General features: G+C 41.2%; 1 protein-coding gene and 1 pseudogene across 4 annotated transcripts; both read left to right on the plus strand.

The window, feature by feature from the left end:
* The first annotated feature begins 2,117 nt into the window (after positions 1-2,117).
* On the plus strand, positions 2,118-20,492 carry LOC113542826 (C-terminal binding protein 1). Of its 4 annotated transcripts, none has more exons than XM_026940610.3 (11): positions 2,118-2,308; positions 4,503-4,538; positions 4,730-4,942; positions 13,181-13,335; positions 13,419-13,563; positions 13,786-13,992; positions 14,140-14,354; positions 14,761-14,891; positions 15,972-16,099; positions 16,190-16,307; positions 16,401-20,492. In XM_026940610.3, exons 3-11 carry the CDS (start codon positions 4,885-4,887, stop codon positions 16,588-16,590), a joined length of 1,347 nt encoding a protein of 448 aa, XP_026796411.1. In that variant the 5' UTR covers positions 2,118-2,308; positions 4,503-4,538; positions 4,730-4,884; the 3' UTR covers positions 16,591-20,492. The 4 variants fall into 4 exon arrangements, with proteins under 4 accessions (XP_026796411.1, XP_053091539.1, XP_053091540.1 ...); XM_053235564.1 differs by lacking the exon at positions 2,118-2,308 and adding an exon at positions 2,334-2,594; XM_053235565.1 differs by lacking the exons at positions 2,118-2,308; positions 4,503-4,538; positions 4,730-4,942 and adding exons at positions 7,214-10,672; positions 10,704-10,735.
* On the plus strand, positions 12,689-12,846 carry LOC113542948 (uncharacterized; annotated as a pseudogene).
* Positions 20,493-24,538: the final 4,046 nt, after the last annotated feature.

Genomic DNA, 24,538 nt, shown 5'->3' on the forward strand with positions numbered 1-24,538 from the left:
ACAACCTGGAACTGAAATAGACTTATTCGGGATGTTTACCATTTGATTTACACAGTATGTCTCAGGAGCACATTTTTTGTGACCCAATGGTTAATTAAACAAAAAATTGTTGGTTGTACAAGTATTCTGATGCTACCAGCACCATGCTTCACTTTAATGATGGCGTTCTCAGATTAATGAGCAGTGTTGGGATTCAGCCAAACCTACAACTTTGTGCCAAGTTCAGAATTCAGTTTTGGTCTCGTCAGACCAGAGAACTGTATTCTGTATGTTTGCAGAGCCTCCACCATGCAAACTCCAAACAGCTAATTTTTTTTTCATCACTAGTAATGAATTGCACCCAGTCAGGGGAGGAATGGGATATAATTCACAGGTTCTTAGCCTGACAACACGATGTAATAACCTGCGTATTCATTATTAAAGACATCAAGTAGGGTTCTGTATAAGAGTAAAAACTATAACTGTGTATGGAATCATGAACTCGTGTACTACTGTGGACAGTTAATATGAATGACTAGTGGGAGTGTTGGAGAAACAGAGAAAGGTACTTTACAACAGTTTAATTAATTAATTATATATAGACATATAGTTTATTAAAAGTTCCAGTGGCTAGTAAAATATATAGCTGAGTAAAAGTTAAAAAAAATAATAATAATTCATTCATCTTCATTCATTCAAGCAATTTATCCTGATCGGGGTCGCGGTTGATCCGGAGCCTATTATGGGAACGCTGGCACAAGGCAGGAATACACTTTGGATGGGACGCACACACATTCATACACTTATTCACACCTAGGGACAATTTAGCATAGCCAGTCCATCTACATGTGTGTTTTTGGGAGGTGAGACGAAACCAGAGAATCCGGAGGAAACCCAAATGGACATGAGGAGACCGTGCAATACTCCAGTTAAAAACTGTATATGTTAAATGAATGGAAAAGCAAAAAAATAAATGACTGTAACTATCATTGGGTTTGGCTGGATATTTTAGGTATATTTAAAAGCCTAAATAAAGTTAAGAAAAAGAAAGAAAAAAAAATATCTGAAGCATTATCTTTGAGATTTCCAACAAGCAGTTTGAAGAATTCTAAAGAGGAAAACTTTTTATACTTATTATACTTCTTCTTAATGAAGAAAAATCATTAGTTGCTTATGTATTTGACATCTTTGTGACTTATGCCCAAGTTTTACTGACTTTAATATCACCTGGATACTGTCGATTTGTCCCTCAGTGAAATCAAGGACAAAAAGACTCACCAACAGCTTCTATCCACAAGCAATCAGACTCCTGAACAATACTTCAAACACTAATCACCTCTCTCCCCATCACCCCTACTGACTGTTATCCTGTTGTCACACAATGCACAGAGCACCTTACTTACTTACCAACTCAGGGACTGTATATTTTTATATTTTTTATATATTATATACATTATATTTTATGTATATTTTTCTTCTTCTTTTTAGGGAGACGTGCAAAGTAAGAATTTCATTGTATGATCTAAACCGTTGTGTTTTCACTGTGCATATGACAATAAAGCTCTTGAATTAAAATTAGAGCTGCTGCTGCTGTAATCGTAAAGACCTTCCTGTGCTCATCCCAAGACTCATATTCACAATATACTCGTACTGAACATCCTTTCAACACACTCTGACATTATATTGACATTATAGTACACAGTTATGGAAGAGTAATGATCTATAATCACACTATCCAGTTTCACCAGAAGAGGATGGAGTTTGGTTCCTCTTGAGGTTTCTTCCTCATGTTGTTTCATTCAGGGAGGTTTTTTTTTTTATAATTCATACTGTCACCTCTGGCTTGTTCATTAGAGATCTAAATGTAACTCTACATCCAGATTTATTTAAAGCTGCTTTGTGAGAATGTCTATACAAATACAATTGAATAGAACTGCACACAAATTCCCGAAAATAATCCGATTTATTTGAGTCATGTGTCATTACTAAGATCACCTCTAGGAGGCGCTGTGCCATTCCGCCTTTACAGTGCTGTATCTGTTGGTTCTGCCTTTTTCTCTAAGGCACGTTGTTCATAGTCATCGCAAAATGGCGTCGTATTGGATACGTAGTGCACTACGTAGGGCGTAGAATCCGCTAAGACACACGCCCTATGAAGAGCGTCGGGATAGTGACTAGGAAGCTGTTTGGGATTGATCCAGGGCCTGAACTCTGTAGACTTCCTTTTATTAGGGGGTTTGATGGCGGAGAGCGGTAGCTAGCGGGGGAAGAGTTGTGTTTCGCCCACTTTGGTCACACTGAACCCGTAGCTTAACCCTCTTTAGAGACGGTGAGATATTTGCTGTAACTTTAATTTCTTCCTCGCTGCTTTCGTAATGGCTGAATTAATTGTTTAATTGAGTGGAGTAAACTCCTTTTCAGTGCTTGCTGGAGAAACGGATATGATGAGAGAGAGAGAGAGAGAGAGAGAGCTTCTTGCTGTTTGTATCCACACATTAGCATTAGCATTAGCTAGCGTGGACCAGCGCCTTAAAAAAAAGCTGCATAGCAAAGCACCAAGCACTCCAGGAAGTCTTTTAGGACGAATACTAAAAGTATAAAAGTTAATATTTCTGGTATGTATCTACTCATTCGAGGCTCCATTTTGTGGAGTTTGTGCGCATTTGAAGAGTTGCTAGCCGCTTTAGCTAAGTAAGCTCTGTTTTAGCCAGCTAGCCAGCAAGTTGCTAAGAAGTTTGGCGTTAGCGAGCTGCCTGGAAATTTGGGATCTTTTTTCCGACTCCGTATCCGCCATAATTGCTTCCTACAGTCACAACAAAACATGTCGGGCGTCACAGGATTGAGATAACAGTGTGTAGTAATTACGGGAAGTTCAAACATGGCTTTAAAGTCAGGCTGAGGTGGTTTTTAAAACACAACGGATGGCGGTGGGAATGTTAGCAAAGCCGAGCAGCTAGCAAACTAGCTCTTTTAGCTGGCTTAGCTTAGCTTAGCTGACCGGAGTGTAATTGTAAAGTTGGGGTTGTTAACTTAGACAAACCTGTAATCCATTCCTACTCTAATCCGTCATGTTACTAAGCATTACATCACAGCGCTGATAAATTCTCCAATCTGATTGGTGGATAAATTTTGTATAAAAGTAGCTCCGGCTCCAAGGCAAATCACAGGTTTATATCAATGCGCTCGAGCTAAAACGTTATCGTTTCTATAGTAACAGCTCGTTCAGAGGGAATCTGCGTAATCCATGCTTAATAATAAATCATGTTATTTAAGAAGTAAGGAATCACACACGACAGACTGCGCTGTTGTATGAAAATAATCCATGCTGGAGTGTGTGTGATGGAGAACGACGCACAAGAGTCGTATAACTGCACAGTCTGGAGTGTGTTCTTCCGCTTATACCACGGCAGTTTGCTAACAGTGACCATGTTTAATTTACTGATGTACGAAACATCGCACATTGTAACGGTTTGTAGTTAGATGTAATGCTGTAGAGCGCCTGAGAGACAAGTTAGTTACTGTTCTCACTTACATTATAGCCATGATAAACAGTAATTCTCTCTCTCTCTCTCTCTCTCTCTCTCTGTCTCTTGCTCACTTTCTCTCAAAACAGCAGCTTGTCATTTTACCAAGAAACCGGAAAGCATAAACTCCTTTGTCCTGAAGACTTTCCCGTGCTGGGAAACTCTGACTGTTACAAAACGCTGACAGCCGAAACTCCTTCCATTAAATGTTAAATAAACGTCTCCTACCAAAAAAACATCACCACATCAATGATAATAGATTTTACTTGGTTAAATAACACATTTTTAAAATTTGTTTATTGTTAGTCTCAGATTATGTGGAGCGTCCGCTGTACAAGTCCCTGTGTGTGAGAAACAATAACGTATTAGAACGAGCGTATTAATATTAACCCATCATTCATGTTACAGCAGGAACTACTGTCCGAATTGCAACGTTATACAGAAATAACACACACCTCCTGACCAATCAGAGTCGAGCATTCAGTTGCGCTGTGGTGTAAAGACGTATGAACGTTTGTATAGTGACGCTTGTTTATTTAATGTTAATGGAAGGAGTCTCCAGTATGAGCAGTTTGTAACAGTCACTGGAAAGTCTACAGAGGGAGGAGTTTGTGCTTTCAGGATCCTTAGTAACATGACAGTCTGCTTGTTTTTTTTTTTGTTTTGTTTTGTAAGGAGGAAAGGTGAGGTGAGGCTGGTGAGGGAACAAGTGTTTAAAACTGCAGGAACTGACTAACAAACATTAAGTGTAATTCGAAATGGTTAAAGAATGACAAGAATTCATAAATTTAAAGAAAGTAACTGTTGGCAAATTGCTGTCGTATAAGAGGAGCAAAACCTTTTGGTGTGTGCTGTTATAGAGAAACAATTGACTCCGCTTCATGCGGGGCCCCCGTCACACCACCCTGTCGTTGATTATTTATCTATAACTCAACGTCTTTTTCTGTTCTTTACATATCGGAGTCTGTGATGTTAACAGTTTGCTTTTCTTTTACACAGGTGCTTTTTAAAGGTGTTGATTGACTTGTGCCTCAGGTGAGTGTGATTTATAACCCTGCATTGTGTTATCTCAGTATCTAATTGAATTATTACTCATGTTTACGTTGTGAAACGATTGTCAGGTCGGATAGCAGAAGTTAAACAAAGGAAACTTCTCGAAAATAATCTGTTGAGTGTTTGTCAGAACATGCTTGTTGATTTCTTTTTCCTCTTGGATGTGATTGCAGGTTGTGAGAATATATCAGAGCGATTTGTTTCCTGTTGTGAACGGACCTGGACTCTCTTCTGTGAAGTTTTTTTTTTTTTTTTTTTTTTTTTTTTTCTTCCCCCCTTGTTTCTCTTGTTGTGGCCGTAGCTGGTCCTTGTGAAGAACTGCCAGTCGATGGCTCTGATGGACAAACACAAAGTCAAGCGGCAGAGACTGGACCGCATCTGCGAAGGTGAGTTTAAATTTTTCCACACACACGCACGCACGCACGCACGCATGAGTGCGTTTAGGGCTACATGATGATGATGATGATGACTAAAATATCCATCGCAGTTGTGTTTTGCTCAAGAATCACATTTTTTTCAGAAACATTAGGGACAGTTTGCCTCTACTGAATGTAAATCTTTTTTCATTATAAGCCTTTAGTTCCACAAATGTGTAACTCTCTGAATGAAAGACTTGGTTGCGTGAATTGTTTGTTAATCTCATAGATGCTACGCATAGTTCGATTGTAAATAAACATATAAATATAGGCTCTGACCTATCCTGCACAGTGATGTTGAGTTGCATTTGTGACCGGAAGATGATCAGAGCACTCAATTTTTCTTCAGACAGTTAGACCATATGAATGAGCAGCTTATGGTTTTAATGTATCGATTAGCTGATATACACTATATGGCCAAAAGTTTGTGGATACTTGACCATCACACCCATATGTGCTTCTTCCCTAAACTGTTGCCCCAAAGTTGGAAGCACGCAATTGTATAGAATGTCTTCTGCAGCATTACAATTTCCCTTCACTGGAACTAAGAGGCCCAAACCTGTTCCAGCATGACAATACCCCTGTGCACAAAGCGAGCTCCATGAAGACATGGTGTGTGAAGGTTGGAGTGGAAGAACTCAAGTGTCCTGCACAGAGCCCTGACCTCAACCCCACTGAACACCTTTGGGATGAACTGGAACACTGACTGAACCCCAGACCTCCTCACCAACATCAGTACCTGACCTCACTAGTGCTCTTGAGGCTGAATGAACACACATCCCCACAGCCACGCTCCAAAATCTAGTGGAAAGCCTTCCCAGAAGAGTGGAGCTAATTCCAGACTAAATCTGAAATATGGAAAAAGCACATATGGGCGTACACAAACCTTTCGTCTTATAGTGTATGGATTCTCATTAGTGGTGGGTAATACGACAAAAATATCATATCGGGATACTTCTTTGATGCACTGTATATACGTACATAAAGAGACACATTTGATAAGAAATGGCCAGCGAAGTAGCAGCGTTGCATTTTTATTAAATGTTTGCGAAAGGCGTTTTTAAACAAGGAAAAGTGGAGAAAACTGTCAAAATTTTAAACTATTTAATAAAAATTCATCATCTTCTAAGTTCCATTCAGTTTGTAATTATTAAAAAGTGTATTGTGACCTAATTTATCTCAATATGTTATAATGTTTAATTATCTGAAGAGGCAAAATATTGCGATTAAAATATGATCAATTATGCAAGCCTAATAATCAGAATTAGGAGGATGGATCCGTCCTGTTTCAGCTCTAGTGTGTTTACAGGACGATTGAGTTCAGATCTCTGTGCTTTCACTCGAATGCCTTGGGGTGCTGCACTGAACCTGAACCCTGACCCTGTGCTTTTATACCAAATTCTTTCCCATATGTGAAGAAAAGCTGTAGTGTAGTGTACTAATGTGCATTTATGACACACTGAACGTGGAACACTTGTAGTGTCAGAAGTACAGTACACTCCACACATTATGCCTGATTTTTTTTTTTTTCATGATTTATCTTAAAATATTGTATGGAAATCAGATTAACCATGATTATTTTTGAATACTTAGGTTTCTAAGAGTTATTTGGACCAGTGTTTATATCTTGGTATGGTTTCATGTAGTTTAACAGACAGATATTTACCGGTTTTATAAGTAAATATAGTGTTTTAATTCGTTCAGCGAGAATGTTCACGTTACCTTTAGGAGCTGTAGATATTGACGGGGTAGTGTCTGAAAACAAGAAAAAAACTTTTTAATATATTTGAATAAATAAACCTGGTGTCATTTACATGCAGTAATTTGACTGAACACAAAGCTGTCTGCATATATATATATATATATATATATATATATATATATATATATCCTACTGATCACAGTATATCTGGTCACATGGTTATATTTATTAAAGATGTACCAATACTGTTTTTTCCCAGGCTGAATGCGAGAACACGTTTTTATTAACTTCATTAGTCAGGGTAATTCAGGGTAATTTTAGTAACTTCATTAGTCAGGGTAATATGACAAAAAAAAAAACGTCATGATATATTGTGTGTTATAGAAATCTACAATGCCTGATATAGGTTTCATAGCAATATAAGTAACAGTAATAATTAATAAAACTTTAAAATTAGTTTGCTACTTTTATTTAATGATTACAGAAATAAATTAACACGGAAATTGAGGAAAATGTGTAAAATTGAAAAAAAAAAATCACAAAAGTCACATTTTTACAAATTTAAAGATTGAAGACAATTTTTAAACCTTAAACTGTAATTGTTAAACCTTACAAATGTATCATGAAAACAATAATATGTATTGTGACATAATTTATCACAATATCGATTTGATATCATCATATCTTCCAGTCCTCCTGCATAGTATTAATCAGTCAAGGGCATCACGGGACATTTTATTATTTTTTAAAAATGTTTATGTTCCCCCAGTTTAAATATTGCCCGTACATGTGTATGTTCCTGCACCAAGGCTACTAGGCTCATGCGGTATAACATTAGCGAGTTGATTAGCTAGCTCTATTAGTTCCATTGGATTGAGAAGGGTTACAGTGGAGAGTGGGTTTTGTTCCACTTCGCTTTCCCAGAAGCGTTTCTGTGCAGATGTAAGTAAAGCGAGTGTTTGTTTCACTGTGCCGGAGTTCCTCGTTTTTAAAGACCGATAGTTGCTGATGTTCAAGAACAACATACTGGGTAAGAGCTGTTATTTTCAGTTGCACAGTGTTTTCTGTAGATATTTTCCCTCGCCTAGCTAGAATTTGCTGAAGAGTCAGTTTCTCTCTGACTGCCTTGTGCTGAGTTTAAGATGTTTTATCTTAAGGTTAAGTTACTTGTATTGCAGGAAGATGCTTTAGTTCAGTGCCAGTGCCATCATTAGTCATGAAATATGTCCAGATCGCTGTCATGTTGTGTCATCTGTTCATTTATATGACTAGTCACTTAGTGTCACCTGGTGTCAGAGGGGTTTTTTTTTTGTATGAGTATGTAAAAATAAGCATGGTACAGACATATTTGTGGTTAAGAACACTGTGTGTGTGTTTGCTGAACTGTTGAATCACATACAGAAATATCTATGTGTGAAGTGGTGCTGAGTGTGCTAACTCATGCAGTCAAGTCAAGTCAAGTGGAGATTCTAGTCATTTCAACCATATACAAGTACATAGTGAAACGAAACAGCAGTCGAGCCGAAGTGTGTATGTACTATTGTGTGTTTGATCAGATTATTCTTTGAGCATGGTGCGTGCATCTGTGTATGTGTAGATAGAGAGCTTGTGCAGACTAGGGCAGATGCAGAGCTCTTTTCTTTATCTGTGCTCCTTCCTGTGGGCTGCAGAGGCGGAGCAGACGGCTCTTAGAGGGGCTCTCGCTCAGCGCTGCTATAGTGCTGTAGACCGCAAGAACAATGAGGGCCTAAATGTGGCGCTTCAGCTATTTCTGGAGCACTCAGCACAGCATTCCTTAACAGCAGGCCGAATTTCTGCATTTATATGTTCTGCTTGTAGACTGAATTAAAGCAGTGTATAGGAATCTGAGTGGTTCATGACAGAGACACAGTGTACACCCAGCTCCATGCGTATCACCTCGAGTCATCTCAGAGCCAGCAGGTGATGAAATAGCATAGTGCTTGACATCTGATCTGTAGTTTTGCTTGGGGAAATAACAGCAGCTGATGATGGAAAGCTTGCAGTATGCCAGTGTAATATCACACACAGTTGTAGGAAGAGGAATAGGATGATAAACAGGCAATAAATACGCCTCTCTTCTTCTGTCCAGTGCTAATCCAAGGCAGTGTCTCAAATCACTCTGTAGATCATGTATTATGTTCTTTTAATTTTAGTGTCTTCTAGTGTCTAAACAGAAGTTACAGCTTGCCATGTCGTAGCTCATGTTATTGGCCACACATCTAAAATGTCCACCTTAAACTTTTTGCTCCTCATTTGCGTGTCTTGACCCGGCATTCTCACTACTTGCGTCAGCCGTTTAGAAAAAAATCCAAGCACCCTTGCCCTCTGTCTTCTTCCCGTCCACTGTGTAGAACAATTGCAGCTGCTCGTCACAGTAGTCCACTATATCTTGTTAAAAGTTCCCAGTCTTGCCAAAGATAGCCGAGTTTGATCACCGCTCAAATAGCTCTGATTTAGCTCATCAAAAAGACCCGTTATCATCAGAAGATATGTTGGATTAGGGCTGAAACTAAATGAGACATGGGTTAACTCCAACCCAGCTGTTGTGATGCTCTAACTTGTTGAGCAATTTACCAAAAAAAAAAAAAAAAAAAGGCTGTGTCCTTTCACCTAAAGTAATTTTTTCACTTTGTGTGCTTGCATGGGAAGTCTGATTGTTTACACTTATTTTAGAGAATGATTATGCTTTCTCAGGCCTTAAGTCCACTATATCTCTGAGTTTATGCTATGACTACTTGTACACAAGATGGCTGCCGTGTATATCCTGTGTTCCTTTGGAGCTTTTACGTCCATAACAGACAGAACAAACTGGAGCCGTGTCACAAATCACATACTTGCATGTGTAGAACGGTGTTCTAGACCGTTTTGGAGTATTAGTACTAATTTTACTACAGTGTTCAGTGTTCCATCAAACCTACCGAAAAGGTTTTGTGTACCAGTCTCCTGTGAGCACTTTAAAGTTAGGTCATAGTTTTTTAATCTGAGACACAGCTCGCATGTGTCAGAATGGTACCGAAATTGTTTTAGCGGTCGACATGGAAACCTGCTGCACGTTTGTTTTGTTTGAGGTGCATCTGGTGGACGTCATTTTTTAAATTTGAATATGAATAAAGCCACTCCTGCGTCCGCATGCGTAATCACGCGTCAAGTATGATCCAGGACTAAAGTGTGTAACCCATACGCATGCTTTTGGTTATTTACTGGTACGTCCTGCCTGCTTTGCTAGAACGGGCTAGTAAATTATACAAGCATTTAACCGAATGAACAGTTGAAAAGTCTGTGAAAAGTTGTCCTTGTAGGCTTTAAATCTAATGTAGGGTGGTTTTCTTTCTGCAGTTGTAAGATATGAATAGTCACTTTGAAAAGCACCCAGGGGCAAGTTGCAGCAGTAAAGTCTGAAGATGGCGAGAACCTGAATAAGCAGCTGAGTAAAGTGTGTGGGAGAGAAGTGGTTGAATTCTTATTCAGGAGAAACCTGCGTGTCTCAGTAAGCAATATGTGTACAACGATTACTGATCCTGGAGTTTTATCCAATTTCAGAGGGAGTTTTAATCCATATTATAGTGTAATAATAGTGAAAAAGTATAGAAAAAATTCATACATAGCAGTGTTAATAGGATTGAATGTTAGTTTGAATGCAGGGAGGTGAAGGGAGAAGGAAGAGCTCTTCAAGTTAAAACACATCGATCTTGCCATTTATCCCCCAGCGCTTCTTCTTAACAAACCTCTCAGTTTTGCAGGGCCACCAGGAGAACGAGCTGCTGTCTCTTTAAAAAAAACAATAACTGTCTGTCTGCTCGTAGAGCTGCTCGCCTATGCTAATGAGGTTAATGCTGGTTGGTTGGCGCCCAGTGCCCGACCCTTGTGATTGGCTGGTGTCTGTGGGGGAGGAGCTGGGTGTGGATGACAGCTGGGTGCCTGCCAGGCAAAAACAGCCTGACACTGATTGTGAAGGGTGGAGAGAGAGTGATAGAGCGGTAGAGGAGAGAGAGAGAGGGGGAGAGAGAGAGAAGACAGGCGTGCTTACTTCATGATGCAAGGTTAGGATGTTTTGTGTATGTGTGTGTGTTTTGTGGGATGTGAAGCAAAAGCTTGAGGGGTTGGGTGTATTGTGGGTTGGGTGCGGTATCTCGAGTGGTAATTTTCCTTTTTTGACGGTATGCATAAATGCATCCGTGTGGTTGAGTAAGCGTATGTGTATTTGCGTCTGGCAGGCAGGAGGTTGGGTGTGGTGCTTGTGTATTATCATTCCACCCCACCCCCCCTCTTTGTGTGTGTGTGGGAGCAGTGGGGTAAGAAAGTGAGGTGGAGGGGTGGAAGACAAGGAGGTTTGGGACGAGAGGGGGTGGATGAGAGGAGGAGGAGGAGGAGAAGTAGGACTGGGCTGTGAATGAATGGCATTGTTTGCTTGGCCATGCCTCCTCTGCTGCGCTCTCTTTTTCATACCCACTGGCTCAACCTCAACACGCAGCATCTGTGCTCGGCACCGCGCAACGCTCCCTCCGTGACCTCGGAGGAATAAGCGTTTGCATTGTTCACGCAAGAGCTTTATGATTAACATTTTCAGAGTTTCCTTTCTCAGCATTTTTTTCCCCTTCCACTTTGTTTAAACTGGGCCTAGGTTGTTTTCTCATATCTTGGCAGCCATGTTTCATCATCCTCGTGTGTGTGTGTGTGTGCGCGTGTGCTGTGAAAAAGGGCTGGCATAAATGGAAAAGAATTAAACAAATATTTGTATTGTAAGCCTCCTAGTGTTACACTCGTCAATCAGCCGCTTAGGGTTTTAGCGAGAGTGAAATGGAGACGAGTGTTCTTGGGTTAACAGCTTCTGCTCTCCAGAAGTCTCCAGCAGGCAGCCAAGTGGACACCTGTCAGCAGGGCAAAAGGGCACTGCTGTTCAGTTTTACTGCCGCGTAGGAGCTTATATTTGTGTATGAAGCACGTTTTTGGACAATATACTAGTGGATGCTTTTTCATTAATGCGTAATTTGTTTGCCATATTTTGGAAAAGTGTATTTTTTTTAATAGATATGAACACAAACTGTTCACTTTCTATTTTTATTACTAGAGGAAGAGACTATTGATGGTGTGAAAGCCAATTGTGACTACTGAACTGGCTAGTGCGCTGGTATTTTCATTACTTAAGATAATAAAACAGGTAAAATAGTCCTGTCCTATTCACTAAAGTAATTTAGTGAGCCCATGTATCTTCTTTCAGGTACTAACTCTTCATCCAAAAATGTTGAATATTTCTTAAAGAGAATCCGAGCCCATTATACAAATATGAGCGTTTTGAACTAGCCAAGAGCAAATCTAGGATCACTTTTCTCTGTGCAGGTGTTTGTTCTCGCCGCATATCATTTGAATATGAAGTGTATGACAGTGTACACAGCCCATTGTATGTTAGAACAGCAAAACTGGAAAATGAGCTCGAGGCACACAAATGAATGCATAGTTCACAGAGGTGGGGTGTACAGAGAGTTTGGCCTGCACATACCCCGCAGGATTTAGGTCATCATGAGTCATATCAACCCTCCCTGCCCCCACTCTCAGCCCAAATACCCCCATTCCTCCTGCTTCTTCTGTCCAGTTCTTCCTCGACCCCTTCATCTGTTTATCCTGCTGTGGGGGTCTGGAAATGGACAGGGGCCAGCGATGATGTGATTCTCGTTACGCCCATGTGTGGGCTGAAATGGGATATGCTTTTGTGTCTGTCTACATGCAGCTGCACTTCTTCCATGCCCTTGGAGTTAACACGATCTTGACAGTGTGAATGTAGGCGTAATATTTAGCATAAATTCTGCTGAAATTGGAGGAAATTTGAGCCAACTGTAAGACTGGGTTAGCTTCCAGGTTACCATGTGGGGAAATTAAGAGCTCGAACATGCAAAATTAAGGGAACATTGCATTATGCGAACAAATAGAAACCCTTTTAAATGGAAATTATGATTGGATCAGTTAAATAGATTTTAGAAGTCCAATGCGCTATCCATTGCACTTCTCGGCCTTTTGGCTAAGATCAAGTGTAGTACCTGTTCTTATCAGTCTAAATAGATTTTAGAGAAGTTTATCTGCTTTTTTTTTTTTTTCTTCTTAAATGGAGAGCTAAATGAAATGCTACATTTGCAAGTGCCAAAAGCAGCAATAATGCAAGGGGGCGATGGTCCCACAGGGAAGTTCCAGTGTCTGATATGATATCCCCACGTCCCAGCGCGTTAAACTGTGTCTGATAAATAAATAATGGGGCCTGTATTCAATTTGAATGATCTTATTAAAGCTTGGCCTTTATACTTGATTAAAAAAGATTTCACCCTAAATGTTTGATATATTTTTTATAATCTGTTAGACACATCCTTCCCCAAGCAAAGATGTATTAGGCACGCTGTGAATATTTTTATCTGTAGCTGAATTAATGGCTGATGTAGCATAGCATTAGCATTCTCTAAGCTGGAGTGCCAAAGAAATGCCTCGTCTGTGTCCTGCAGGCATTCGCCCACCCATCTTAAACGGGCCCATGCACCCTCGTCCTCTGGTGGCGCTCCTGGACGGCCGGGACTGCACAGTGGAGATGCCCATCCTGAAGGACGTGGCCACTGTGGCCTTCTGTGACGCTCAGTCCACTCAGGAGATTCACGAAAAGGTAGATTTAATACACTGTAAATGGTTTGGGGGTTTGCAGATCATGTCCTGCTTTTATTATAAACATCTTTGATGTCGATACAGGTTCTTAACGAGGCTGTAGCTGCATTACTATATCATACCATCTCACTATCACGAGACGACCTCGACAAGTTCAAAGGGCTTCGTGTCATTGTGAGGATCGGCAGCGGATTCGACAACGTGGACGTTAAAGCCGCAGCAGAGCTTGGTGAGCTCGGCATTCTGCCTTTCTGCTAACTGTTGAGCTTTGAGTAGCTCCTGATTCTGATTTTGATTTGATTGGCTGCTTGGGCATATATCATATATCCCCTCTGCCCATCATTAAGAAGTAGTTTGTACTGGATGATCAGTCGTTTGAGTATCTGAGAAATGCTCATTAAAATAAATACGGCTACATCATCGATATTCTCCATCTGTCTACTACACTCAGGTATCGCAGTGTGTAATGTGCCAGCTGCGTCTGTGGAGGAGACGGCAGACACTTCAATGTGCTTGATCCTGAACCTGTACCGCCGGGTCACTTGGATGCACCAGGCCCTGCGTGAGGGCACTCGGGCCTCCAGCGTTGAGCAAATCAGAGAGGTGGCAGGAGGAGCCGCTCGCATCCGAGGAGAGACGCTGGGCATCATTGGCCTCGGTGAGCCTTTAAATCACTCATGTCGTCCACTCGATTATTACATTCTTGGGTTGAATCCTGTCTTGATCTGACATGCACTGCAAAAGATGTGGAAATGGACAGTGGACTGTATAGCATCTTGATCTCTGATGCTGGCCTTTGTTTCAGGACGTGTTGGCCAAGCAGTGGCTTTGAGGGCAAAGGCGTTTGGTTTTGGGGTGATTTTCTACGACCCATACCTGCCAGAGGGGGTAGAAAAATCACTGGGGCTCCAGCGCATGGCCACGCTGCAGGATCTGCTCATCCACTCAGACTGTGTGTCCCTTCACTGCAGCCTGAACGAACACAATCACCACCTCATCAACGACTTCACCATCAAACAGGTAGCTAACATGCACACTCCACCTCATCAAGAACCACGTCACTATCCAACAGATAGCTAAGACACACACTCAGTCACACCCTAGCGTGCACAGACACACACTCACTTCACGTTTACCATCCAGCTGGGTGCAAAATCTTGCACTTTGCCAAATCCATAGTTTACTGTCACACAGGAATCCTGCAAACAACTGCTACACCATGCCACTGATGGATATTGTACTGTTTGTGCAATCATCAAACAAGGATGCTCAAGACATCATACGTAGCAATATGTGACTGAAGTCCTAACACACACTATGATATTTAGGCATTACAGTTTAAGAGCACAAGTCCGGTTTTCCCCTTTATACATTCAGCAAAAACACTTGATTACCCTCTGATAGCGTCTTGTAATCTGTGTGTTAGATGCGTCAGGGTGCGTTCCTGGTGAACACAGCCCGAGGGGGACTGGTGGATGAGAAAGCTCTGGCTCAGGCACTGAAAGAGGGCAGAATACGCGGCGCAGCTCTGGACGTCCATGAGACAGAGCCCTTTAGGTAAGCGTGTATATCTTAGCAAGGTCTTCTGTAAGTAAGGGTGAAAGAATTTTGTTATTAATACGCACTGTCTAAATAAGACCGGAAGATTCAGGTTCACTAAGCAAAGTTACTGTTGGTTAATTATTTTGTCATCTAACAGCATGGTTTCTCAAACCTTTTTGCAGTCTGGGACTCCTTTAATTGTAAAATAAATTACACTGACACCCTCAGTGAACATAATTAAGCTGTATAACTGTGTACAATATTCCAGGAACAGTTTAATTCCAGAACACATTAGGTCCTAAATCATTTATAATTTACTCGTTTTAAGTTATTTAGTTTTGGATCAAACCTATTTAGAGTGAACAGTCATGCTAATAATAAAAATTCAATAATAAATATAATAGCTAGGATAATGGTGGGTTGTGTTTGCCACCACTGTAAAATAATAATAAAAAAAAAAAACCTCTGGCTATGCTGCATAGTCTTCTGAGGACAACTGTCTTAAGTGTGCTGATTTTTTGACAGAGAGATGTGTGGTCTTTGTGGGACTTATGCTGCGTGAGAAGTCAGAACTCAGAATCACATCATTTTCAACATCCAGCTACAAAGTGGAGAATAATCCACGGATGCCTCCATGTTTGTCTTTTGTTAGCAACAAGCTAGCGAGCTAAATGTAACGAGTGATGCATATTTACCTCCTCAGAACAGTGAACAATAGTCACTGTTTTAGATTTAACAAGCTAATATGTCTGTATATAGATTTATCTAAAGCAATTACTTGTATGTACGGCATAACTGATTTAAAGGTAAGAAGTGCTGTTTTGTTTACTGTTGGTGTGAGCAGCCATGTTGATTTGATGTCACTCACTAAGCTCGGGGTTAAGGGGACTGTCCTGAGTTTCTGAGGAGGAATTCTGAGACATTTTCTTTCTCCCCCCCTTTCAGAGGTCAGAAATTATGAGTTGCGAGTTCTAGGCGAACGCAGCATTAGTTATAACCACTGAATGTGTTTATAGGACACTGAAGTATTGCAGATTGGTGAAGACAGCATGTGATCATACAAATCTCTTTTGTCTTTTGCTTGTTATTCCCCAGCTTCTCACAGGGGCCTCTAAAGGATGCCCCTAATCTGATCTGCACCCCCCACACATCCTGGTACAGTGAGCAGGCCTCCATTGAGGCGAGGGAGGAGGCAGCACGGGAAGTACGCAGAGCCATCACAGGTTAGGAACCTTCTCCTAATCAAACACCATCTTCTCGTGTGATCACTGTTTGTATGGCTGACTTTTGTATGTGTGTGTGTGTCTCTGCAGGTCGTATTCCTGACAGTCTGAAGAACTGTGTGAATAAGGAGTATCTGATGGCAGCTTCCCAGTGGCCCTCTATGGAGACTGCCTCTGTGCACTCTGAGCTCAACGGAGCAGGATACAGGTGAGAACTGCATCAACGAGGCAAGTCGTTCCTTAATCATTTTTGAATTTTCCCGTACAAACTGTTTTACGTTTGAACATCTGTCCTTCCCAGGTTTCCGGCAGGTCTGATTGGTGTAACCCCGGGAGCTCTGCCTGGTGCAGGGGCAGGAGTAGAAGGCATGGTGGCAGGCACGCTGCCCCTAGGCCATCCCCTTGCCCCAGTCTCACACCCACCACACACCCCCTCACCTGGGCAGCCAACCAAGGCAGAGGCTGACAGAGACGTCCCTTCTGACCAATAGCATCCCAACACATTCCATCGTTGCCCCAGCGATGCCCTTTCCCCCTTTTTTTAGGGCTCAATCCATGCTGATGCCCTGCTTTTGACACAACACCTGGGTCAATCCAGTCAAACAGAACACACAAGTCCAGATGTGACCCACTCAAAAACATTTCCCCCAACTTCTCCTTCCCTTCCTTTGTTGTTGTATCCATTTATTTTTCCACCTGTGCAGCAAGCAATAACTCTTTTTCTCAAGGATTCAGTAATTGGATTGTTTTTGTTAGAATTAGAAAACCCCTTTTTATTTTTTATGCCTTTTTTGAATCTGGACTAGTTGGAGTTTGTTTTTGAGTAGTGTGTCTTCTACTTGCCTTCTGTCTGTCCAGCTGATTTAACAGTATAGTAAAGAAGTTCTTTTTTTCAGCCTCCCAAGCATACATTTGTGATCCTCCGGGGTTTTTTTTTTTTTTTTTTTTTTTTTTTTTTTTTTTTTTTTTTGAGCGGAGGTTTGACCCTTGAAGCAAAGTGGAAAAGCTGGCTTAAGTCAATGAATTTCTTTTTTTCCACAATTCCAACGGACAGCTAACAGTAGCCACACCTTTGACAACCGGATTAGAATGATAAGAGAAACAATGTGTCATCTGTCTGTGCCTGACAGTAACTCTGTGGTGATCTTGGACACTTGGGGTTCCACTTTTCCCTTCATGTTGAGGACATCATGTGCATCATGTCCATACTCTTCTTCTGAAAGATGACTGAAGGAGGACAAACTCTCTCATTTCCTGTAAAGCTTGTTGGGTATCTGTTCAGTCATATGCTTCACTGTATCAGTAATGTATGGATAAATGACATGTAGGTCTCTGTAAGAGCATCATAAATATGACGTTTGTGTACAGCTTTTTATTGACGTCTGATCACTTTTCCACTTCTAAAGAGTGAAATCTCCTAGACTTTAACAGTGTAGATGTATGAGATCTCTATTTTATGTGTGTGCATCTCTGAACTTCGCAATGATTTATGATTCTCTTATAAAGACCGTGTGCTTGGGAATATTCAGTAAGCTGTGTCTTTACACTTAATCTATCATTACTTTCACTGTTAACTTTATGAAAACTGGGGGAAAAAATGGAAGCACATTTTCAGGTGTCTTAAAAGACCGGTGTTCCACTTGCAGATTTTCACGTTGCGTTAAAAGTGTCATGATACTTTGCTCCTTCTTTCTTTTTTCAGGTGGGATTTTATTATTATTATTATTATTATTATTATTATTATTATTTGAGACTCCTGCTCTCTTCTAAAACATGCACATATCCTCCACCTTGATATGCCTAGCTCCTTTGTTTTTCGTAATCTTTCCGTACTTCCTGGATGTGCCTCCCTGGGTGGTTCAGCTTTTTCACAATGACCTTTGTTCATGATTCTCTTTATCTCTGATAGTCCTTCCTTCTGCTCCTGCTCTTCCCATGACATCACTATGTAAGGAGCCAGGCTGTTCTCACCCTGTCAGGAGCTTAAATGAAGATGAGATCTCCTATACACACACCAGGCACACACACACTATGCGTATACTCATCTAAGGCTGTTGTCTTGAATAGCTTCTGTTCAGCAAGGGGTTTGCAGACATGCAAAGATCTTGGGTGGTTTTTTCCCTTCATCCTTTTCATGCAGATCTCTGTAGTAACATGATATGGCCATTAGGGGTCAATGACAGTGTACTTCTGAGTCCAATCTTGTCTCAGCCTTTCATTTCACCTGCTGTACTTCAGCCATGCAGTTGTCCTTGCTCAGATGTGATCAGTGCTTTTGTCAAATAAGGCATTGTGCTTTTAGAGAGGGAGGCAGGCAGGACCAGACTGCATCACTCCATCCATCAGCAGACCGCGTGGCTGACTTCCAAAGATTCAGAGCGGAGCCGTGGTAGGCGCGCAATCTGTCCCTTTATCAGTCAGAAGTGAAAACCTCAAGCCAACAATGCAGATCTTATCAGTGTTAGCTATTTTCTTTTTTGCCTTCTCCTCCTGTTTTGTTAAACCCAACTTTGTACCCAACATAAGGAGCCCAGTGGGGATTGGGGTGAGGGTTTGGATGGAGCTAGTTCACTGACAAACCAGTTGTTTTCCAAAGGGGGGGTTACAGTCATCCCCCAAGATGAGTCTCTTGTATGAAAAGTGTTCTGCGTCAAGGGAAACCGTTTCTAGTACCTCAGTAACAGATATTGAATGTATGAGCTACTTGTTCTTTGCTTTGTACAGCTTCTTTTTAGATTGTACTTTGCTATTTCAGAAACCATGGAACGATGGAACCATGTGGATGTGTATTTGAGCTTAGCCAACACATCTAACAAGGATATGCCCCTCCTTAGAATCCATATTCTTTAGCATAGACTAGCATCTGGTAGTTTGAGTTAGATTTTGAATCGCAGGCTTTAATTTTAGAGCTTTTCCTGTCTTTGATTCGTTATGAATGAGCACAATTCTGCATCGCCATTCATTTTCTGTAGGGAGTGTATATGTATCCGTGAGTTGTAAGATGGATTTGGGGTCTGGTCTTGAATAAGCTAGGTGATAGTACATTTGGAAATAAACTCTAATAGAATGGTTTAAGAACATTGCATAGATGTTCATTGTGGCAAAGATTTTACATAATCCTGAATTAAATCTCTCTCTCTCTTTTTTTTAATTCTTGAAAAATCCAACAAAGATCAGAACTAAACTAGTTTTTGTGCATAAAATGTCTGTTGCTGTGCAAATCTTGCTTTTTAATTATGCTTTTCTGTCTGGTTGGCCCTTGATTGACTGATTATTCTCAGGAAATAGTCTGTCACTCATGTGAGCTTGAACCATGCCATGCTTGTTTTGGTAATTTGGTGTCGTCTGATGTCTCCTCTTCTGTCCTTTCAAAAAGTTCTAGCTATACTCTTCAACTTCAACTTTTCTTTTCATATCTGTGATATTTTTGAACGCTATAATTTTCTTCTTGCTTGAACATCAGCAGTGTGTTTTTGTATTATTCAGTGTTCTACATGTTGTATGGAAACATTTCAAAAAGACCTCTTCTTCCCCGCATTCACTTTTAAAGGTCCTTTCCAGCAGCTTGTCTAAAGGGCCGTTGGTTCCAGGTTTTTTTGGGGTTTTTTTTTTTTCGCTCGACTATAGTAGCCTTAAATTCATACACTATGGTGGACTTGGTCACCCACCCCATCCCTAACCTGTGTTCTATATAAAGAGAGGAGACATTACTCTTTAGCCATTCTGTGTTAAAAGTTCACAGCTCTGTGTGCTGGACGCGTATTTTACAGAGAACCTGACTGGTTTTGATTTCAAGGTGTGAAATCGGCTCTCCTCTCCCCAAGCCCCTCTCTCAAACCTGGAGTTATCGCTACAGCCAGTCCACGAATAGATACATTGGGTCTGGAACAGTCACTTTCTCTCTCAGGGTTCAAAATGCACACACACATACACACACCCACCAGGAGTCTATAGGTCACTCCTCTCTGAAACTCCAGCATGAAGATCATTCAGAACATACTCCTTACAGTCCCTTCAAGCTAAGCTGTGTCCCCTTTTTCTTTCCCTCTGTTGTTTTTTTTTTTTTTTGCATATTTCTCGCACTGACATCTAACAATGAAAGAATGAATGTTTTAATTGAACTGTGTGTAACGTTGAACTTGGGAAATGTATTTTTACAACATGAACTTTTTATTCCTTTCTTTCACCACCTTTCTTTTCTTTGTAAATTGATCCTCCTCCCATCACCAGACTGCAAAAACTACAAAAAGAAGAAAAAAAAAACTTGTAACTAGGCTCTTAAGCTTTACTTTTTGCTTTTGTTTTCTTTTTTATATTAGAAAACAATCATGTTTGTGATGGTAACTTCTGATGGTAAATTCCACAAGGTATTTTAATAAAATCCTAAAGATTACCCCATCGTCTCTTCATGCTAAAGAGTTTCAGTTCACCTGATGTTTGTTTCATCAACATTTTGTGTATTAGAATTAAAGCAGTTTTTAAAAACAAGTGCAATGAACAAAAATGTGCAAACAGCACATGTTGAGCTTTGTGAGTTTGTTTTGGACTGGAAGGCGATTAAGGGAAGTTCAGTGATGTGTGTTTAGCAGGGAGCCCCTGCCGCGCGTGTTTATGATGCCTGTGTATCTGCTCGTGCCCCCGGCATGGGGTGGTGATACAGTGAAATCAGCTTTACGAGAGCTACAGGGCTTGAACACCCTGCCTTGCTTGCCAACTCAAATGGTTCCCAAATGGACCTTTATGAGCCATCTCTCCTGTGCCCTAGATTTCTGACACACATTTAGTGGATTTCTGAACCGTGTTTTTTTTTTTTTTTAATTTTTAAAATTTTTTTTTTTTTTAAATAAACCAGAAATAGTTCATGGGCAGTGTGTGGAAGAGCACTTGTTTGTATGAATATTCAGTGTGAATGGATTTGCTGTTTGGTAATCCTTACACGTAGGTTATCTAAATTGTTTTGCATCACATGTAAGCATTAAATAACATTTAGCATCAGATATTGTACGAGCGTATATGTGGGATCAGTATATGTACAAGATTATACTTATTTACACACACAATTGCCAGTAGTTAGGTACACCTGCATCTAAAATTATTGGCCTTTTTAATCAGGTAAACCTACCATATAGGTCACTTGTAGGTAAACACTTATGGCCTGTTCTGTACAATTTGTCATCTACCTTGTCAGTGGAAAGGAACCTCTATTATATTACTGGTCATCACATATTATGTAGATGGCAATTGAAGGTAAAAGTAGAACTTACTCCAGAAGCCAAAACTGAGAGCCAAGGGCCTTGGAAGTCCAAAGTGATGCGCTTTGCAATGCTTCTGCCACTTTGAAATGTCACATGCAGCAAGTTCCCAGGAGGCTATGTGTGGCGAATCTTGATGACTTATTGGTTCCTTCAGCATATTTTCAGTGCAGCCCTGCATAGCCTCCAGCTACTGCCAGGCCAGCCTTCATGTTAACCTCAATAAGTGTAGCCTGATTTATTGAAAAATGGCATTTTTCATCCATGTGATCAACACTAATAGTGTGGCTACTAATCCAGTAAATGGATGCTGTCAAAAACTGTTCCTTGCAAACTTGCTTCTCTACAGGCTTGGTTTGGCATCATGCTATTCAACAAGGACTTGCAGCCACTTTGCCAGCCCCCTGCATGACCTGTTGGAGAAGGACCATTGGTTGGAGTTAATCGAAGACTGACCAGTAGGATGTGCTCAGCAGGTCCTCTATCCTGGCACACCCCAGGGCCAAGCAGATTTTCTTTCTTGATACTGACGCCAGCAATATCAGGGTTGGTGGAGTGCTGTTGCAGGGTGAGTCGCTTGAATGGTCACTTTCTTCAGCCATGCCCTGGTCCATCCTGAGCAGAATGGCTGCATAACCTGTCAGGAATTGCTGGTAGTGCTACAGACATTGCACCACTTTTGTGCCAACCTGAATGGCAGGCAGATCCTCTTATGGATGTCTCATGCCTACTACACAGACATTACACTACTTCTGCCCCTACCTGTATGCCAGGCAGTTCCTCTTATGGATGTCTTGTGCCTCCCTCATGTGGCTCGTCAACTTTAAGGGGCTGGAAGGACATTTGGGATGGTGAATTGCAGCCTTCCAGGACAATTATTTCGGCATACAACACCTTGCAGGCTGACTCCATTGCAACATGGTGTCGCTCTCTGATGCAAGCCATGTGAGGCAATGAAGTGCTTCTAATCTGATACTCCCCGTTCATGCCTGCACTGGATCCATACAATGCCATAGGGGAAAGGCTGCCCATGGTTGATCATCACATATAGCAGGAGATGGACAGTGTCTTTATTCTGGTGCAGGTGAAAAGGTGCCTAGAAGAAGGGAAGCATACAAAAAGGAGCTTGGTGCTGGCAGCAGTTGACCCATAGACAAAAATACTACTCAGATTGAAACTCTTTGACTCTGAACTGGACCCTGGCTGCCCAAAATTCTTCCTACTAAGTGGAACACCAGTGGGACTGCGACCACCACACACCCTTGGAACTGTGGGCATACTAGATGGCTGTCCAGGAGCCCACCAATGCATGCTAGCATTTCTGATGTTTGGCTGGGAGCTGAGGGCAACGGTGAGGTTGGTGTGCAGAGCCCTAGTGGAGCCAGGCATGCCAGGGAAGTCTGGTATGAAGTAATTTTGCCACCTGCAAGAGCATGAGCCTGTGACACCCATTGCTGTGGCCAAGACTTTGCACTATGGGACCGTGTGTGGGTGTACTGGCCTACCCATAAGAAAGACCTGTTGCTTAAACTTAGTAACCACTGGGTGGGGCTGTGCAAAGTGCTGGAGCAGGTTTTAGACATGGTATACCACACAGTTGGAAAGTGGCGGCTGTAGTGCTCCACCAAGACCAGTTGGCACCCTACTGACTCCTTGCTACACTTTGGGATGAGGCAATGGAGAATACTGGTAGCCATGGTCCGGATACAGCTTCTTTCCCAGCCCCATACCACCACCCACAGATCTGCTTCATCAGCCCCAGTACCAGTGCAGGTCACCTGGGGGGACTCAGAGACTTCATACTCTGCTTTGCGTTGTTTGAGTTGTCTTGCATGTAGGACACTCTGGCTTGTGACTCCACTAACTTTCACATCTGATAATGGAACCTCTGCTGACAATATTATGCCTTGTGTTTGATTTAATAATTGAGTTCCTAGCCAAGTTTATATTGGCCAATTGTGAACAGCTGTTTTCCTGTGGTGTCTTCTAGAGAAAAATGAAGTAGTTGTTTTATTATTTTTCACTATATCTGGTCATGCAGTTTTGAAAATGTGGTTATGAGGAGATGAGGTGACATTTAAAAATTGCCCTTCTCATGTTCCGGATTTATCCTAGAGGATGGTTGTTGTGAAACAGACCTAGGGCAACCATGTTTTACAGAAATGGTTTCTGATGACTCTACCTTCATTTCCCTGCATGGGATTGTGCAACAGGCTGCCTACTTTGTTTGTGTCTTTTGAAACAATCCTTTGCCTAACATTTTTATGGTGTTGTTTAGCTAAACTGAATAATGTTTTTATGTCATGTCACATTAGACCAAATAGAGACAGAGGAGTTTGACAGTTGTCATTCAGAATCTTTTTCTAGTAGATGCCACTTACTGCACAATATTTGCTTTGATGTGGAAAAAGATGATCAAGTGGCTGTTTTTGTTCTGGAGCCTTTGTGTTGCTCCTATTTTGCATGCTACATTTAAAAGCATTTTTGACATTTCTGTTATGTAATTCTCTGAATGCTACAGTAACACAGCTATTCTGCATTGCTGAATGTTTTACCACTCACCTCACAACCTGATAAACACACACTTTAGCTGCTACTTAGCAGTTTAGCAGGTGTGGTTGTGTATATAATGAATGCTAAAGTTGAAAAAAATCGAGTGACCATATATTATGTCTAAAATCGGCCCACTGAGACGAAGCTGTAAAACCAAACTGCACTATTTATGCAACTCAGTCAACAAAGAGCAACTGTGTATGCGGTGTGTGATCCCCATATAAATGTTTGGAATAAGATGGGCAGCTCGTTTCTGTTGTTTCTCTTCACTTCAATGCATCTGCACTTAATCCCAGACAGTGATGTCATTTTTTCCATCCATGATTTAGCTTGGTAAGGGAGCTGATCTGACATGGGTCTAAAAGTTATAGCGTAAGGGACACTGTGGCACACCGGAGAACCAGCCGAGATGAAATTTTTACTTTGACATAAAAGACTGAGACATAAATGATCTCATTTTGGAGATAAGATCAAATGGGGTTGTTTAGAAGCTGAGTGCTGAGCATTCCAGTGCTGTATCTGGTGTTAGCACGCCTCCAGGTTTTTAATAAATCAACCAGCAGTTCACGAGTACAGTGTTATGTAATCATTTATTTTCCCAATCCAATAACACTTGAGTTGCCAGTTTATTCGT

The sequence above is a fragment of the Pangasianodon hypophthalmus genome, chromosome 7, assembly GCF_027358585.1.
Source record: "Pangasianodon hypophthalmus isolate fPanHyp1 chromosome 7, fPanHyp1.pri, whole genome shotgun sequence".
Taxonomy (NCBI): domain Eukaryota; kingdom Metazoa; phylum Chordata; class Actinopteri; order Siluriformes; family Pangasiidae; genus Pangasianodon; species Pangasianodon hypophthalmus.